This window comes from Stegostoma tigrinum, chromosome 15 (assembly GCF_030684315.1).
Source record: "Stegostoma tigrinum isolate sSteTig4 chromosome 15, sSteTig4.hap1, whole genome shotgun sequence".
NCBI classification, from domain to species: Eukaryota; Metazoa; Chordata; class Chondrichthyes; order Orectolobiformes; family Stegostomatidae; genus Stegostoma; species Stegostoma tigrinum.
Window position 1 is genome coordinate 36136807 of NC_081368.1, and position 20151 is coordinate 36156957.

The window sequence follows — 20151 nt, forward strand, 5'->3', positions numbered from 1 at the left end:
AAAAGTCCTGGGGAAAACTGATGCACAGAGAGAGCTGGGTGTTCAGGTCCATTGTACCCTGAAGGTGGCAAGGCAGGTGGATAGAGTGGTCAAGAAGGCATATGGCATGCTTTCATTCATCAGACGGGGTATTGAGTACAAGAGTTGGCAGGTCATTTTACAATTGTATAGGACTTTTGTTCGGCCACATTTAGAGTACTGCGTACAATTCTGGTTGCCACATTACCAAAAGGATGTGGATGCTTTGGAGAGGGTGCAGAGGAGGTTCACCAGAATGTTGCCTGGTATGGAGGGTGCTAGCTATGAAGAGAGGTTGCGTAGATTAGGATTATTTTCATTAGAAAGACGGAGGTTGAGGGGGGATCTGATTGGGGTCTACAAAATCATGAAAGGTATAGACAGGGTGGATAGCAAGAAGCTTTTTCCCAGGGTGGGGGACTCTATTACTAGGGGTCATGATTTCAAGGTGAGAGGGGAAAAGTTGAAGGGAAATAAGCGAGAAAGTTCTTTACGCAGAGGGTGGTGGGTGCCTGGAACATATTGCCAGTAGAGGTGGTAGAGGTGGGCACGATAGCATCATTTAAGATGTATCTGGACAGATACATGAATGGGCAGAGAGCAGAGGGATACAGATCCTTAGAAAATAGATGACAGGTTTAGGTAGAGGATCTGGATCAGCGCAGGCTTGGCGGGCCAAAGGGCCTGTTCCTGTGCTGTAATTTTCTTTGTTCTTTGTTCTCCCCTGTCATTTTAAACCTATGCCCTCTGGTCTTGGACTCCCTCACCTCCCCCTCCCCCGCAACCCCACCCTAGGGAAAATATCCTTACCCATTCACCCTACTCATGCCTCATGATTTTATAAACCCCTAAGGTTGCCCTCTTAAGTCCGTCATTTGGCGAAACTTATATATCTCCAAGTGGCTGTGCTGTGAATGACCCAGACTGAGCTTTGGACGTGTACATCTTAATTGGAGTCCAAATGAGTGACTCACAAAGACCAGAGGAGGAACTGGGAGAAATTACTTTGAAGAGAAACAGCCGGAAATCATTTGCCTTTTTTGCCAATTACCTGCCATTAGATGGAGCAGGGTATTGAGTTTAGTAGTTTCACTGCTCGTAGGCAGCTACAGAATCACAGAAGTGGCATGACACCGTGAGGCTGGTCATAAGTACATTGTATTTATTCAGGTACCTGCTTTCAGCTGTGGGTTATCAGATCTCATTTGTCTAGTTTGTTCCCATTACAATTTAAAAAGGAACAGCTAACACTAAACCAGTAAAGAAGTGGCTAAGATACAGTAATCTAATTACCTTGGTATGTATTTTTAAGTCATTTCACCCTCGTGCTATTTGCACCTTTATGCTGGGCTTTCAGATGAACCTGCAGCTGTCTGCTAGACTGGTTCAGCCACTGATGATGTAAGTGCCCAAATCCCTATCTTTTCATTTAGATTGTGTCCTTTTCTTCTCTGTGACAGGTCCAGACATTTTATTCTGATATACTACTGTCTAATTTATTTCACATGGATGGTTCTCTGCAGTCTTGCAGCATGTCCTTTCTGTTGTAATGACTGGATATCGGATACCTCTTTTGAAATGAATGTTGGCCTTTGTTGTATAGTTAGAAAATGTCTTACTCAAGAATGGTTTGAAATGTATGTATGGGAATGAAACATTTTTATTTGTCTTCTCAACAGGTTGGCATCTTCAGGAAGTCAGGGGTAAAATCTCGAATCCAGGCTCTGAGGCAAATGAATGAAAACAGCCCTGACAATGTTAATTACCATGGTCAGTCAACATTTGACGTAGCAGACATGTTAAAGCAATATTTCCGGGACCTCCCAGAGCCCATCTTCACCAACAAACTGACAGAAACATTTCTGCAGATCTATCAATGTGAGTGAAATAGGAAAAAAAATGCATCTTTCCACATTCCTTCTTATGTATTATAATGTTTTATTCTCAGTAAATGAGTTTTATTATGATGCTGAGGAGTAAAATCCTTTCCCATTTAGATTACCAAGAGTCAATGTAAGTATATTCATGCTGACAACAGCTCAGGAATCTGCAGAGCAAGCTTCCTTTACATTGAAACCAGAATGCACCTTTTGTGCCAAAGTGAGATTTCTGTTTTGTACCTGCTACTTTATGAAAGAAATTGTTCATGTACTGCCAAATTTTTCAGTTGGACCATGCCCATTAGAAACTGTGCTGCGATGATTCAGTACAATGAGATACTCCATTCGTGTAGATCACATGGCCAAGAGAATACCATTCTGCCAGTTCAGCTGGCTATCATAACACAGAGTTATTGTGTATCAGTTGTGACTCAGTGGTCGCAAAGTTCGAGTCCCACTCGTGAACTTGAGCACAAAACTCAAATATGACTCTTCACTGTTGCAGCACTCCTTCAGTACATTTTTACAGATTGCATCATTAGGAACAGACATTAAACCAAAGTGCTATTTTGTCCTCTCAGAAGAATGTAAAAGATCCCGATGCGGTATTTTGAAGAAGATCAGGAAGTTATCTCCTGATTTCTTGGGCAATATTCAATAATTAAAGTCATTTGAGACACCTGGCTGTGATGAAAGGTGTTACATAGATGCAATTTTTTGTAATTCCAGTACTTAACTTGTTTTGCTATCCAGATCCCTGAAGTTGAGCTGTTTTTATGATGGTGGGACCATCACTTCTAATGATGAGTCTGTTTACCAGTTTAAATCATCAACCTGTTACCCCACCACTGTAGACAGGACTTTTTTGAGGTGCTCTGAATCTCAAGAACTAAACATACCCTCAAGTTTAATGTTTACAATTATTGTGATGGCATCTGGTGCATAGATTTTTTGAGAATTTTAAAAATTCATTTATGTGATGCGGGGACAGGACAACTATTTATTGGTGAATTCTTACTGGTTTTGAAGACGATGGGGAAAATTACTGGTTTGTGCAGTGAAGGTAGTCACTTAGCAATATTTGTTTGGTTAGAAGTTCCAAGGTTTTGCACCATTGATAATGAAGGAGCAGTGAAGTACTTCCAAATTGGGTTAGAGTGTAACTGATAGAGAAACTTGGAGGTCATGGTGTTCTTTTATGTCTATGGCTTTTTGCCTAAAGGGTAGAGATCTTAGGTTTGGGAGATGGTGTCAAAGGAACCTTGGGAAGTTGCTACAGTGCAGTTTTGGATTGCTAGTCCGGATAAGTGGACCATTGGCTCTGGGACATGCATTCAAATCCAATCAAGACAACTGGGGAATTTAAATTCAGTAAAGGAAATAAACCTGAAATTTGAAAAAGAAACAACTAGTATCAGTTGACCACCAAACTATTGGATTGTTGCAAAAACTTATCTGGTTCACTGGTGTCCTCCTAGGTCTATCTATTCATTCTGGCCTAGATGTAATTATACATTCAAAGTAATGTAGTTGACTCACAACTGCCCCCTGAAACGGTCTGGTAAGCTATTTGTTTGCACTTTGTATGCAATTATGGGTGGATAATAAATTCCTGCCTTGCCGGTGATGTCTTCATCCTCGAATAAAGTTTTAAAAAAAGTTATGCCCTCACTCTTTACATGAAGTTAGTCCTTTCGATAGTACTTAAGACTGTGGTAGGAGTTTCAGTTAGAATTTTTCAAATGTTAAATTAGCAACAATATAGTGTTCCTTGTGTGATTCCTCATTTGTGTGTCTCAGATGTTCCAAGGGACCAACGCCTCCAAGCCCTTCAGGCTGCAATTGTGCTGTTGCCAGATGAGAACCGTGAGGTACTTCAGTCGCTATTGTACTTCTTGAGTGACATTGCGTCAGTGCAAGAGAACCAAATGACTGCTGGAAATCTGGCTGTCTGTCTTGCTCCATCACTGTTCCATCTAAATGTGCCAAAAAAAGAAGCTTCCTCACCAAGGTGAGCTTTGCAATTCCCAGTCATTTCATTATTAAATTTCTTTGGGAGTGAGCATTCCAGTGATCTCTATGTGTTTGGTTGAGGGCTGATGAAGTCTTTTCTGCTTCACTGATGGCTCCAATATTCTGGGCAAGTAGCAGGATCAGAGCCATGAGAAATAGTTAGCATCATGTTTGGACTGACATTTCTACCTTCATTTCTAGTGGCAAAAACTGGTATTAAAAGTGAGTGGGAAGGGGATTTTTGGGATTGTTATTTTGTCAATTGTTTATGGTCAGGCTTCAATATTATGAAGAGCCATGTTGTAATGCTAGGTTGACTGTGAATAAAATTACGAAATGTAAGCTTTGAAAATAATAGTGATTTGACAAAAGGCCATATTTCCAAAAACCTGATCCACAAATGATTACCACTGGAATACATGATTTCTGGTTGGTGTTGACAATGAGCCTGCTGTTGTAAATTAGCTTTGTGCCACAGATAGAAATGAAATGAATGAGCAGTCAAATCTGATCTGATGAAGGGTCTAGGCCCAAAACGTCAGCTTTTGTGCTCCTGAGATGCTGCTGGGCCTGCTGTATTCATCCAGCCTCACATTTTATTATCATAGTCAAATCTGTTTGTTGCTTGAGGGAGGGTTGTTGCTTTTAGACACTGAACACCTTTGCTTTTGTTTAAATATGACATGGGATGTTTGGTGCCAACTTGAACAAATAGAGAGGAGGTTGTTTTAACATGTCACTTGGAGGATGATGCCTTAGTAATTTGGCGATCCTTTGGATTGTGGAGCTAGATTGAGTTTAGGTCTTGTAGCTGTGCTCTGTCATTTGACTTTGAATCGAGCGAGAAGGTGTTAGTGACCAAGAAAAGTCTCTTACCAGTTGGAGGCTGAACAATTACTAGAGAAACAATATTCACATTATAACTATCTGCTTGTTTGCCTTTTGACCATTGGTACCCCAGAAATAAAACTAAAGGACATCAATTTACCACCCTGTTCTATTTCATTTTCCTCATCTGAGCTGTATTCAAATTATCCTCCATGAATTAACTCCAATAATGCAAAAGAAAGTGAAAGATGTGGAGAAGACAGAGAACTAAGGAAGAGAGGAAATAGATGGTAAAAAGCTAGACTGTAAATCCAAAGGCATATCAGTGGGCCATTGCAAATGAGCATGAGAACTAAATTGTCTCCCATGCCTTTCATATGCGAACATGTGAATTAAGAGCAGGATTAGACCACTCAGTCCCAATGGCTATGAACTATCAGTTTAAAAATATTCAATGACCCATGCTACTGCTGCTTTCTAATGCAGAGTTCAACAGTTGAGTAACCCTCTTAGTGAAAAATATGGGTCTTAAAAGAGTAATGCCTAATTTTTAAACAATACCCCCTACTTCTGGAATTTTCCATGTCACGATTCATTGAGGGTGTGCACTGCAAAATAAGTCTGGCTATTCCCAGAGTCATCAGTAAAGTTAAATTTTTTTAAAAGAAATATGCAAAATTCCCAAACTACTTTACTTTCTGACCTAGGTTGATAAGAAGTACGGAGCAAGAAATGCTATTTAGGACTGCTAATTAGATTCTAGCTACTGTAAATGGTCAAACTAAACTAAAAACCTTAACAAATAAAAATCTTAATTCTTTTATAAATACACCCCCTATGCACACAGACAAATAAAAACGGTGGGGGACAAAAAAACGGTTAGAGGGAAGGCTAGAAAAACTGTTCCATAGTCTTTGTTCACAAGATCTGTTCTGTGGCTGTTGCAGACTAGTGGAAGCACTCTGGAAAAGAAAGGGTGAGGAGAAGTCTTTGGCTCAGCAAGTGGCACAGGATGCTGATTTATTTATGAAAGGTCTCTGACTTGCCCGATTCAAAGTCACACCTTTCAACATTGGCTGAAGGAAAGATAAGCTTGCTTTCTTCTGGTTTAAAGTGTATTACAGCAGAGTGGTTGATAATAAAGTGTGAAGCTGGATGAACACAACAGGCCAAGCAGCATCTCAGGAGCACAAAAGCTGACGTCTCGGGCCTAAACCCTTCATCAGAGAGAACCTCTCTGATGAAGGGTCCAGGCCCGAAATGTCAGCTTTTGTGCTCCTGAGATGCTGCTTGGCCTGCTGTGTTCATCCAGCTTCACACTTTGTTATCTTGGATTCTCCAGCATCTGCAGTTCCCATTATCTCTCTACTGCAGAGTGCTTTCTGGCTGCTCCACACCTCTTGGTTTCTCATCTGGTCTGACTGGCTTCTCTGTCTTGTTCATAGCCCAAGCTATTCAGCTACTTGACAACCAATCACATTTGTTCGCAGGCAGAGTGCCATCATCCTTAATAATTGGCCATTAGTTCACATCAATCACAAGCACCCATTATTTATTCTTGTATGCTTTATTCAACATTGTGGTTATAGTTCGGTGGCCTGTAGACCACTCCACTAGTAACTTAATTCCCCTACTGCTCCAATGAAACTAATTCTACATCTCTATCTCCTGAATCAAGGTCACCTCTAATTATTGCATTGTACCTCCCTTCCACATTTACTCAGATTCTTTTATTCCTGATTGTCTTACATCCCTCAATATTCATGATCGAATCCATGTCAACGTACAACCCTGCCTCCACATTTATCTCCAGGTCATCATAATCTAGTTCAGTTGGTGCTATAAATTTGTTTACATAGTTATGAATGCAATGCATGTTGAAATATGGAGACTTTGGTTTTGTCTTCTTGCTGTCTTTGTAACATCAAGCCTCAACCATTGAAATAGTCATAGGTTCGTTTTCCGTCTATTCATGCCATTCCCTGACCTTTTATTTCCGACATTACTAGTTTGATCTCCTACTGCAATTTTAATTTGTCACATCTAGCCAGACTTGATCCTTTGTCCACATTGTTTAGTTTAAATCCCTCTCATACTTACCTAGTTGTATGATTTTCTAGAAAACCAGTCCAGCAAGCTTCAGATGCAGACCAATGATATAGCCCCCTATAATAGTTTGAGGAGTGGCACATGGAGTTACTTTGGATAAATGCGAGGTATTGCATTTTGGTAAAGTGAACAAGGAATTATACAGTTAATGGTCAAGCCTTTAGTAGTGTTGTCAAACAGAGACCTAGGGTTTTAGGTACATAGTTCTTTGAAAGTTGCATCACAGGTGAACAGGATGGTTAAGAAGGCATTTAGCATGCTTACCTTCATTGCTCAGACCTTGAGCATAGAAGTTGGGATGTCATGTTGAGGTTGTACAAGATGTTGGTGAGGCCACCTCTTGGAGTACTGTGTGCAAATCTGGTGCCCTGCTACAGGAAAGATATTAGGTAGACAAACAGGAGGCTGGAAGAAAACAGCAAGCCAGGCAGCTTGGCGAAGGATAATACCTGAAACATTGACTGCTGCTTTCGTCCAGATGCTGCCTGGCTTGCTGTGTTCTTCCAGCCTCCTGTTTGCCCACCTCGGATTCCAGCATCTGCAGTTTTTTAAAGTCATTAACCAAGGATGATATTAAATTTGAGAGGGTTCATGAAAGATTAACCAGGATGTTGCTGGGAATGGAGGGTTTGAGTTATAAAGAGAGGCTGAATAGGCTGAGACATTTCCACTGGAACATAAGAGGCTTAGACGCGACCTTGTAGAGGTTTATGAAGCCGTGAGGGGCATAGATAAGGTGAATACCAAAGGCTTTTTTCCCTAAGGTTGGGAAGTTCATATGAGGGCTATATTTTTAAGGTGAGATTTAAAGCAAATGATTTAAAAGGGACCTGAGGGGCAATGTTTTCACACAGGGTAGTTTGTATGTGGAACGAATGGCCAGAGGAAGTGGTAGATGCAAGTATAGTTGCAGTGTACACAATATATGGGCAGATACATAAATAGGAAAGGTTTAGAGGGATATTAGCTTAACTCAGGGAAGTAGGACTAATTTTGGAAATGTAGTTGGTCTATTTCTGTATTGTATGAGTATGACACTGTACAGAAACCTGTGCCACCCGAATGGAACCCAATTCTCCCACACCAGTCTTCAAGCTACATAGTCATTTCTCGAATCTTATGTGCCCTCTGTCAATTGGCATGAAGTTCCAATAATAATCCAGAGATCACCACCCTTCATAGGATCATAGAATCCCCATAGTGTGGAAGCAGGCCATTCAACCCATCAAGTCCACAGTGACTCTCCAAAGAACAAACCACTCAGACCCACCTTCCTAAGCCTGTAAGCCTGCATTTCCCATGGCTAACCCACATAACTTGCACATTGCCAGGATATTGGGCAATTTAGCATGGCCAATCCACCTTTGGACTGTGGGAGGAAACCCACACAGACATGGGGAGAATGTGCAAAAAGCACACACAGTCAAACCCCAGTCACTGGTGCTGAGAGGCAGCAGTGCTAACCACTGAGCCATCGTGCCGCCCTTAAGGATTTCCTTTTTCAATTTGTTGCCTTTGCTGATCTTGGAAATAATGACTAACATCGCAGCATTTAGAAACATTAACAGACAAAAAAGAGATCTGTGTCACTGCAGAACTAAAGTCTCGATCAGCGAGTCAACCTTCATCTCCATTGCCGAAGTGAATTTGGTTACTATAAAACATGAAGATTCGCCTCGTAGCTCAATGTTACATCTGTTTAGCTGCTTTCTGTGGGACTGTGACACAGCAGATCGAGACAAAAATAGTGAAGTTTATGCGCCTATCTGTTATGTAACGTTAATGGGTCATCTTAAGATTTCTTTTTCTTGACCTTGTTTGTAGGGTGATTCGAAAAAGAGGTGTACTGAGCAAACCTGATCAGAGGGACCTCAATGAAAATCTGGCAGCAACTGAGGGATTGGGTCACATGATTGCAGAGTGCAAGAAACTATTCCAGGTACAAACAAAGGGGCTCATACTTTGAATCTTTTGACAACACTTGGGAGTGAAAGAGAATGATGAAGAAACGATTAGAACCGAAATGTGTAAAATTTGTTGTATTTGTGTAGTGTGGGTATGTCCTTTTCTGAGTGGTTCCCCTTGGCTACACTTTAACAGGGGAACCAGTTGCTTGTCCTTGTTCCGAGTCTCCTGCTCCTGCTTTTCTTCTTCCTCAAATAGTTCCTCCATCCTAAGGAGTAACCTATTGAAGGGAAACAATCAGTGTAAACAGTGAGTCTTTAATAATGTTTGGTGAGAGGTAAAGAAACCAAGAAATATTGGGAGGCCCAGATCTGCCTTTTCGGACAGGTTGAATTAAAGTGGGTATCCTAACGTGGTTATCTGTTGTTCTGCAAGCTTTCTTGCTATGTGTAACTTAAAATGGCTTAGAGAATTTTTTGTCTTAAGTGTTTTCATTGCTTTTGTAAAAATTGAAGGAATATGTATGTCTTTATGACTGTGAGAAAGGCTCAATGTCTAATCTCAACAAATTTTGTCATTATATCGTTAAATATTAGGCACACTTTTTAAGATAAAGTACTTGCAGCATTTATACAAAGGATTATCACAAATCTAGACAAAGTATTTAGTGGAGCATTAATTTGACCCTTGAAAATTTTATTGATTTTGTTTTTGACAGATCCCACATGATATAATGGTGCAGTCCCGAAACTCTTATATTGCAGTTGATGCACATCCTCTGCCCATGGAAGGATTCAGGGGACATCATGAAGGCAGGGATAAGGACTATATGATCTGCATGGAAGACATTATCCAGGACTTATTAAGGGACGCTGGGGAAAAATTCAAAGGCTGGACCAACATCCAAGGACCTGTGAACACCGAACTTTCTTACAAGAAGGTATTTTAATGAAACTTCTCAAATTTAGACTCTTGAAATGAATAGACATCTTACAGTACATTGAATGTGCTTTCAGGGCTAGGTTTAGGCCAAATTTTACTCACCAAATGGTTGCTCTATCTGGACTGGAGTGGACAAAATACAAAAAAAAAATGGACTTTCATTTACACTTGAATTATATCTTCACATGAATGTATAACCTAATTTTGTGCTTGCCATTTATAGGGGCCAGTTGGCTTCATAGATCATAGAATCCTGACAGTGTGGAAACAGGCACTTTCGGCCCAGCAAGTCCACACAGAGGGTCAGAGCATCCCATCCAGGCCCACCTAATCTACACATCCCTGGACACCATGGGCAATTTCCCATGGCCTATCCACCTGGCCTGAATGAGGAAACCTGTGCAGACACTGAGAGAATGTGCAAACTGCACACAGTCACCCAAGGGTGGATTTGAAACTGGGTCTCTGGCGCTGTGTGGCAGCAGTGCTAACCACTGAACCGCCATGCCACCCACTTTTGTCATGCAGAGTAATGTTGACAGAGTGAGTTCAATTCCTGAGGTTTCCATGAAGGACTGTCCTTCTCAACCTGTCCCATTGCCTGAGACCAGTTGACCCTCCGATTAAATTACCATCAGTGGTCTCTTTCTAATGAGAGAGGAGTCCTGTGTTTTGATAGGTCAATGGTGACTTTACTGTTATGATAGTACTTTAGATTTATTTCCTTAAAATGATAGTGAATGTTATACCATAAAATTGTTTCTTGCTTTCCATAGAATTAAAAATTGTATGTTAGTGTTAATGTGATCTGTATTTTATGAAATGATCTTCATAAATGTTAGGACTAAATGTTCGGATTGTGTATATTGTGCCCTCTAGTCTCCCTATGCCACACACCAACCTTGACTGCAAATGTGTTCAAGTTTATCAATGCTGCCTTGTACTGGCTGAGATATGTGTGGGTAACCCTTTCCTGCTGGGATTGCCAATTCCACTGAGCTGCCTAGAGTTCTAATTTGAAACCCATGCTTCTACCGAAAGATGACACCAACCGCTTAAATATGTCAGCCAGTTTTTTAAAACTTCAATCCATTTTAACCTCCATTTTCCTGCTTCTGTCCTGAAGAGCCAGATTCAAACCAGAGTACCTTTTCTCAGCTTCCTGCGGTGTTCAGATTGAGTGCTGATACCTTTTTAACGACAGTGAGGAATTGGTGGTAAACATTGACCTTGCAGGGCAACACTCCCATCCCTTCAGCAAGACAAAAGTCTGTAGGCTATTCACTTTAGGGGTGGATCAGTTTTATAGTCAATCTGTTTTCCACTCAACCACACATCCACTCAACCATGCGCTTCAGTAGTCACCCAGGCTGATTCAGTTTTTCCTTTATAGCTCAAGAGGCTGATGTGACAATTCATTAGCTTTTCTAACAGCTAAATATTGTGCAATTTCTTTAATCACTGGTCACAAGTATTTGCAATTGCTGGATTTTTTGGGAAAATTTTGATGACTGTGCAACTGTCTCAACCAACAGCAGAGCTTTGGGTCAAATGATTTATATAGAAACTAACAGAAAAGAGGAAATCGGTTAAAAACTTCAGTCTGCCTAAGAGATAAATGTGTGTGGTATTTGCTGGTTATTTATAATAATAATTCTGAAATAATTCTGTTCTATAAAAGTGTGTTTAAACAACTTCCAGCTTTTTCTTGCTAATCTATCTGGCTAGACATTGTGATCTCAGCCACTGATTGATTTTTTTTAAGGATGTGTAATCCTCTAGATAAAATCATGGGCTGTTGGAAAGTAAAATTGTCTGTAGATAGTGAATACGTAAGGGACCAGACTTTTTCTGTTCTACGATTAAGAATGAGGTTGGTTAGTTTAGCCGAGCAGAACTATCCCATTTGGTATCACAAGTTAAAGTGTTCCACTGAATCATCAAATCTGTGACTGAAATAGTTGGTGAGGAGGATTATTGGTAACACAGTTGCTTGTAGCTGTTCATGCCTGCCTTCAGACAGTGCAACAAATTTAACAATTTGCAAAGCTATGTGATTAATGTCTTACATCTGGAGCTGCTTTTTACTGAAGCATTATATAAGTCATAAGTACATAAGCGCAGGAGTAGGTCATGCAGCACTTTTGAACTCACCATTGTTCCTCATCTGCTTCAAAACAATTCTCTTGCACTATCTCCATACTACTTAGATTTCAACAATTAAAAAAACCCATCAGTTTCAGCATTGAACATATTCAATGACTGAGCCTCTAAAACTGGCTGGGATGGAGAATTCAAAAGATTTACCATCCTCTGAGTGAAGAAGCTTCCCTTGTTTCAGTTCAAAATGGCTTGCCTTTATCCTGAGACTGTGTCCCCTGGTGGTAGACCCCTCGGGTAGAGGAAGCATTCTTACTGCCTTACCCTGTTGATCCCTGTGAGAATTTTCTATGTCTGAATGAGATTCTTCTAAACTTCATAGAATATCAGCCAGGCTATTTAATCTTTTCTCCAAGGACATTCTCTTCATTCCAGGAATAGTGTGGTGAACATTTGCTGCACTACTTCTATATCAGAATCATCTTTCCCTATATGATGACACCAAAACTGTACACTACTTCTCCAGAGATAGTAGGAACTCCATGGTCTCACTGAGACTTTATGAAATTACAGTCAGGCATCTCTGGTCCAATGTTCAATTAGCTGTATAATAAGGGGCAACATACCATGTGAATTCCTACTGCTTGCTGCACCTGCATGTTAACTTTGGGTGACTAATATATAAAACTTATTACCTCCCCATTATATCATCTGCATATTTGGAAACATTACATTTAATTTTGATCATTGGTCATTTGATCTAGATCATGAATAGCAGGGTGAGGGGTGGGTGCAAAGCACTGATCCTGTGCTAACTCAATAATCACAGCCTGCCAACCTGGCAGTGAACCCATTTACTTCTGTATTTTGTCCATTAACCAGTTTGCAATCCATGCCACTATATTCTCCCTTATCTCAAATATTTGTATATTTATTTACCATCCTTTTGTGTGGAACTTTATGAAAGACTTCTGAAAAAATACACCACCTCCGTCAACTGCCTCTTATCTATTCTGTTATATCCTCAAGAAAAACTTGAAGTTTGTAAAATATAATCTTTTTTCATAGTTTCATGATGACACTGACCCTTCCACTTAAATAGTAGCATGGATAGGATCAAATAGCAATTATGACTTTCCAATCTGCAGAGATCATTCCAGAGTCTCTAGAATTTTGAAGGATGATCTCTAATTCATCTACTATGTCTATAAGCACCTCTTTCAACATTGCTGTAGATAATCAGGTCTTATTAATTGTTTTAACCAATATGAATAAGTTGCAGTTTATAATTTACACTAGTTGTCAGATTCTCCATTATTTCTGGGAGTTTTTTTGTAAGTTCCTTTTGTGAAGACAGAAACCAAGTGTTTGTTTTGTTTCTCCATTTTCTTATTTCCCATTATAAATTCTCTTAACTCTGCTTGTAATGGACTCATGTTTGTTTTTGCTAAGCTGTTTCACATCCCCGTGGAAGCTTTTTCAGTTTGTTTTCATTCATTTTCATTTTATTTATTCTTTAATTCTTTTTAAAGATCTTCCTTCACAGAATTCAACAATCATCAAAATCCCCAAACTTACCATTTTCTTTGGCAACTTTATGCACCTTTTCCTCCAATATTGCACAATCCTGTGGTTTCTTTAATTAGATGTGGTTGGGTGATAGAGCAGAGTTTTCCTTATTGTATGAGGTAATATCATGGAGAAGTGATCTAAGTATTGGTAGAGTGGGAATGTTGGAATTGGGCTAGGGAGTAGTTTCGAAATAGGAATGATCAAACAAATTTGTTTTTTTCTAAGAAGGGTCTAGGCCTGAAGCATCAGCTTTCCTGCTCCTCTGATGCTGCTTGGCCTTGCTGTGTTCATCCAGCTCTACAGCTCCTTATAACAAATTTGGTTGCTAGTTTTCATGAGGATATTTCTTGGAATTCCCTGATTTTTAAAAAAAAATACCTTTAGGATGAAGGGTCTAGGCCCGAAACGTCAGCTTTTGTGCTCCTGAGATGCTGCTGGGCCTGCTGTGTTCATCCAGCCTCACATTTTATTACCTTGGAATTCTCCAGCATCTGCAGTTCCAATTACCTTTGGGATGCTGTTGTTTTTGGCTCCCTGCCTAACAGAGCAAGGGAATGACATTCTCACATTGTAATATACTAACTCCTTTTTTTTTCTGATCTACCCTGCATTGGTAGGTTGGTGATGGACATCCCCTTCGTTTATGGAAAGTGGCAACCGAGATAGAAGCAACTCCTAATTCTGTATTAAACCGTCTGCTAAGAGAACGCCACCTTTGGGATGATGATGTCCTGGTCGTAAATGTTGTGGAGCAATTGGATAAAAATATGGAGATCTGCCATTATGTTCTGGACAGCATGGCACCACATCCCAGGCGAGACTTTGTTGTTCTGAGGTGAGACTAGGTACTGGGTCAGCAGTAGTCCTTCATGAAAATTTGTCCATGTCTAAAGTGTAGCATTGTAATTCACAAATACTCTTAATTGGAATGTTGAGCAACCTTGTAATTGTTGCAATCTCCTGAATATTATGTATAAAATAATCAAATAAAATGTAATTGTTACATTGTCGTAATAGTTAAAGCAGTTAAGCTGCTTGATGTTTATTTCTCAGCATATGTGTAGGATCAATATGATAGGAATTAGTTAGAGTAAATTGTTGAAACATGTTTTATGTTCATAAGTCATTTTGTGGTTATGAATAGTTTGCAGTGGGTTCAATGGCCAGAGAGAAATTTGTACGTCTTTGGGTACAGATTTTTTTTGAATGAGAATAATTAGATTTGGGCCCAAGGCCAAGCATGCTATGTGAATGATTTCCTCTGCTCAGTATTTTCTCATTGAGTACATTTATGATTCTTCTGGATCAAGTGACTTGAGAAAATCTTTGTGAGCATATTTATAATGTCTTCCTAAAGATGCAGAGGCTGCCAAAAAAATGTATATGAATGGCAGACTTGGTGTTTAAATAATCAATCAAAAACACATTTATTTTTGTTAATGATCTTGAATAAAGTTACCTTGTGTGTGCCTTTTACTTTAGTGTCAGAAAGCATTTCCTCATTAAATATATGCAAGTTTAAACTGCTTCAGGTTTTGCTTAGGATTCAAATTATCAGCAGTTCTGTTTGTTTTTCACTACATTGTGGTGGATCTTAGGTTCTTTTGGCATTTTAAACTCTTCAGTCACAATATCCATTAGCATTGCAAACTCAGCGGAATATACAGCAAGTCTGTACAATGTTATTGTAATCTTGAGGCAGTCTCATTTTGAAATGCCAATATTAGAGAGGATTGTTAGGAACATAATGTAAGAGCAGGAGTAGACCATTCAGCCCCTTGAGCCTGTTATGCCGTTTAAAGTGATCATGGCTGATCGGTGGCCCATGCTTATCAACAATTTATCTATCTCCGATTCAAGCTTAACAACTGATCCAGCATCCACTGCCATTTGTAAAATAACGTTCCAAACACCTATCACCCTCTGTGTGTAGAGGTGCTTCCTAACATCTCTCTTGAGCAGCATGGTGGGCCAGTGGTTAGCCCTGCTGCCTCACAGCGCCAGGGACCTAGGTTCAATTTCACCCTTGGATAACTGTCTGTGTGGAGTTTTCACATCCTCCCCATTTCTGTGGGTTTCCTCCCACTTTCCAAAGATATACAGGTTGGGTGGATTACCATGCTAAATTGCTCATGGTGCCCAGGGATGTGCAGGCTGTATGGATTAACCATGGCCAGTGCTGGATTACAGGGATAGGGTTTGGAGTTAGTCTAGGTGAGATGCATTTTGGAGAGTCAGTAAGGGTTGAATGGCCTGCTTCAAAACTATAGGTATCCTGAGCAGTCTGGCCCTGATTCACAGATTGTAACTGCTAGATCTTGAAACCTCAACTAATGGAAATAATTTATCTTTATTTATCCTGACTTTTCATGTTTAAATCTTTAAGATTTTGATCACCCCTTAGCCTTCCATGTTCCTGAAAATTAGCCTAATTTGTACAATCACTGTGCATGATTTGTCTCCTGAAGTCCAGATACCATTCTAGTAAACCTACATTGCACTCCCTCCAAGGCCAGTATATCCTTCCGAAGTTGTGGTGCCCTGATCTGCTCACTACTTCAGATGAGGTCAAAGCAGAGTTTTGTATAATTGCTGTATAATTTCTGCATCTTTATACTCCAGTCCTCTAGACATAAGGGCCAGAATTCCATTAACATTCTTGATTATTTTCTGCACCTGTTCATAACATTTTAAAAATCAGTGCACCTAAACTCAAAGCCACTTTGGACATCACCCACTATGTTTAACTTTATGTCATCTGGAAAGTATTCCATGCGGAAATCACACAGATCCTTTGTGGGACACCCACTGGTCACATCCTGCCAATTTGAGTACTTAACGCAATATCTCTACATTCTGTCATCTGCCATCAACCAATTTCCTAGGCATGTTAGTAATCTTCCCACGATTTCATGGGCTTTTACCTTAGTTAACAGTTTCTTATGTGGGACTTTGTTAAATGCCTTCTGGAAGTCCATAAAAATATGAATGGGGAACATTAAAATGGGTTGGTAGGCCTTTGTTAGTTTTTGCTAACTCAGCAGAATTAGGAATTTTATTTCTGATATTTGAAACCATCTGTTCTTTTATGCTACTGCAAATATTCATCTCCAGCAGCTACTACTGCATGCCACCTTTTCAAGTAGCATGCTCCCCAGTGCCGTTAAGTGTGTTGTAATAAGTACATGAAGACGCAGATAGATATGAATAGATTGTGTGAATGGACAGAAGTCTGGCAGATGGAGTAGAATGTGGGGAAGATGTTAACTTTGTTAAACAGGAAAATTTTAAAAAGGTAGTAATTAAATGGAGAACAACTACAGAAATCCAAGGTACAGAGAGGCGTAGATATTGCCAGTACATATCACAAAAGGTTGATATGTAGATACAGAAAGTTATGAATGGAATGTCAATTTTTAATAAGAGAAATTTAACTTTTAAGTGAAGTTTTATTTCAGTTCTACACAATGTTGGTGAAACCGCATCTTGAATCTGGTGTGCAGCTTTGATCCCCATTTTTTAGGAAGAATCTAAATGTTTTGAAGGTGGTTCAGCGGAGGTTTACTAGACTAACTTCATGAATTGCTTGTCTTATGCGGAAGGATTGGACTGAAGGGCTCACTTCCGCTCGAGTGTAGAGCGAGGAGGTACTTGATTGAAGCCTGTAAGGTCCTGAGCATTCAAACAAGGTGAATGTGGAAAAGATGTGGGTGACTCTAGAACTAGAAGATACTGTTTTTATATTTAAGAAATAAGTCTGTTTCCGTTTTAGGACAGAGATGGGGAATTTTTCTAATTCCCCCTGTAATAAGGTCCAGGGACCTTAAGATTCTAGCTTCTGGTGTCATTTTGGCTAAGCCAATGATCCCATCCATCTGATCACTTTATGATCTGGATGGGTGGTGGAAGCAGATTCAACAGTAAATTTCAGACAGGCATCTTGAATTGGAAACATTTGCAGGGCTTTGGGTAAAGTGCAGTTGAATAGGTATGATTGGATAACACAAGTCTGAATGGTCTCCTCCTATGCTTTGATTATGTAATTCTGCTACCAGGAGCATATTTTAAAAATGTCTGAGTGTAGAAATTGTGTGTCAATGCCATGTATAGTAAGTCTAAATTGGTAGCCTCTGCCTGAGTTCTGACTTTTGTTGGATCTTGGCATTCACCTGTTGACCACTAGTTTTTTAACTTTAGTTGTTTAATTTAAAACTAATGCTTAGTAATTCAGCCCTGTTTCTGAAAGTATTGTTTGCGGATATCCTTCAATATCTGATCCTGTTCCTTACTCTCCAAAGGTAGTCTTCAGCCTCGGGCTCTTGTTGTTAGCTGTTCCCCAAAATGGGTTGGGTCTTTGTCTCACTCTTTCTCTTTCACCTCAGCTTCAAGCTTCAGCCCAGGTTTTGATTCCCCACAGTTTTTGATCCTTCAGCTTCATTTATGCAATTACTGAGAATCAGAGTTTGAGTATCTTCGCTAAGTAACCTCTTCTTCCTCTCATTCTGGGAGTAATATATTTTTCATGGATTGAGAAATTGTTGCCAAACAATGTGCGGGAATAAATGAATCTTTTCCATGTGGCTGGCAGTGACTAATGGGGTATCTCAAGGATCAGTAGAGGGCCCTCAGCTATTCACAATAAATATAACTTATGTGGATGAGGGAACCAAATGTAACAATTCCATGTTTGCTGATGATGCAAAACCTGGGTGGATTGAGTGTCATGAGGAGGATGTGTGGAGGCTTCAAGATGATTCAGACATGTTCAGTGATTTGGTAAACACATGGCAGATGCATTACATTGTGGCTAGATCTACAAATGAAGAGTGTTATTGAAATGGTGATATTTTGGCAAGTGTGGGCACACAAAAGGGGTCTGGCTGTCCTTTTACACTAGTCAATAAAAGTAGATGGGCAGGTACAGCAAGGAACTAGAAAGGCAGATGATATATTGGCTTTCATTGCAAGAGGATTTGAGTTCAGAAGTAAGGATGTGAACTGCAGTTATACAAGGACTTGGTGAGACCATGCCTGGGGTATTGTGTGCAATTTTGGTCTCCTTACCCAAGAACAAAATATACATGCCATAGAGGGAGTACAGTGGAGGTTCATGAGACTGACACTGGAGTTGGCAGAGCTGTCCTATGAGGATAGTTTGGTTTGAATGGGCCAATATTCACTAGAGTTTAGATGAGAAGGGATCTGATTGAAAAGTGCAAGATTCTAATGGAACTGGACAGACAAGATGTAGGGAGGATGAAGTTTTCCTTGCTTCCATGGTTGGGGAATCTAGAACCAGGGCGCACTGTCTCAGGATACGAGGCAGATTCTCTCGGACTGAGATGAGGAAAAGATCCTTCATTTAAAGGATAGTTAACTTGTGGAATTCTTTACCACGGAAAGCTGTGGAGGCCAAGCCGCTGAATATATTCAAGAAAGGTTTTTGTTAGATTTTAGAGATATCGATAAGTAAAGGGAGAAAGTGGGAATATGGCACTGAGGTAGAGGATCAACAATGATCATATTGAATGTAGGAGCAGGTATGAGGCGTTGAATGGCCTGCTCTTGCTCCTAGCTTCTGTGTTTCTCAACAAAGGCACATTTGATACAGTTTTTTTAAAAGCCCATTTTACAGATTTTTCCGTTTCTTTGCAAGTATATTTTGATTGCTGGACATAACATATTTAAAAGTAAAAATCTATTCTAATGTTCTTAACACTGAAATTTCTGGTTGGAATATTAGGCAGACTTCTTGCTATGAAAATGCAGTTCTGTCTGGCTGGCTGTTCAGACAATTCAGTATGTTCAGTGGAGAAATGTGAAAAATCTGCTCTTTGTATCTCTCTCTCTTATTACTGATACCACCCATGGATATCTACTGGTACCACCAAGATTAAGTTACAAATTAAAGGCTTTACATAGCAGGATACTTCCCATTTTGTTTGATTCACTAAAAACTTATTGCCGAGCGACTAACCTGAGTATACTTGTATATTCAGAAACATTCTAATCATCTAGGAATTGATTAACTGTAATAACAGATTATAGAGTGTGTATTTTGTTAACTATTACTCCAACTGGCATTGGCAAATACGATTAAAAGTTATTGGAAGAAAGCAGGACTAGACAATTGAGTTGGACAATCAGCCGTTATCATGATGAATGGTGGAGCTGAATGGTCTCCTGCTGCTCCTACCTTTGATGTTTCTCTGACTGAGCCCACACCACTCAGGTGTAATGTGTCTCATTCTTTCTTATTGAGTGATTTCTACCAGTCATTGCATCATGTTGGCACATTCTCAATAAGCACCAAACTTGCTTTATATGGTGTCTCTACAGCCAATGACTACAGTTTACTTTTGTGTATTTACTTTGTGATGAATTTTTAGGGTTAATAGCACAGTGTCCAATCCACTGTCACAATGTATGTTTTTTTTTATCTCGGATGTAGGGCATGGCGGACTGACTTACTGAAGGAAGCATGCGTTCTGGTAGCAGTTTCTGTTGAGCATGATGCAGTGCACCTAGAAGGCGGTGTGAGAGCAGTAGTCCTGAACTCACAGTACCTGGTTGAGGCTTGCGGCTCAGGCCGGTCTAGACTCACGTACATCTCCAGGACGGACCTGAGGTATGTGTTTCACATTGTTTCCTCCATTCTGAGATTAAACTGTGCAGGATTGTGAGCATCAGTCGAGAGAGAGCTGTCCTGGTGGCTCTCATTCTTAGTCACTGGGGTTACCCTTTATACAGACCCAAGCGCCTTAGTTGGTTAAGTTTCAAGAAT

General features: G+C 39.9%; 1 protein-coding gene across 3 annotated transcripts in view; it reads left to right on the forward strand.

Moving 5' to 3' along the window:
• stard8 (StAR-related lipid transfer (START) domain containing 8) overlaps positions 1–20151 on the forward strand; it is a 197728-nt gene that overhangs the window by 172860 nt on the left and 4717 nt on the right. For all 3 annotated transcript variants that reach the window (XM_048544637.2, XM_048544638.2, XM_048544639.2), the window contains 6 exons: positions 1698–1896; positions 3699–3909; positions 8673–8787; positions 9472–9693; positions 13985–14202; positions 19819–19995. In XM_048544637.2, the coding sequence (XP_048400594.2) occupies positions 1698–1896; positions 3699–3909; positions 8673–8787; positions 9472–9693; positions 13985–14202; positions 19819–19995 (1142 nt within the window). The remainder of the gene's footprint in view (positions 1–1697; positions 1897–3698; positions 3910–8672; positions 8788–9471; positions 9694–13984; positions 14203–19818; positions 19996–20151) is intronic.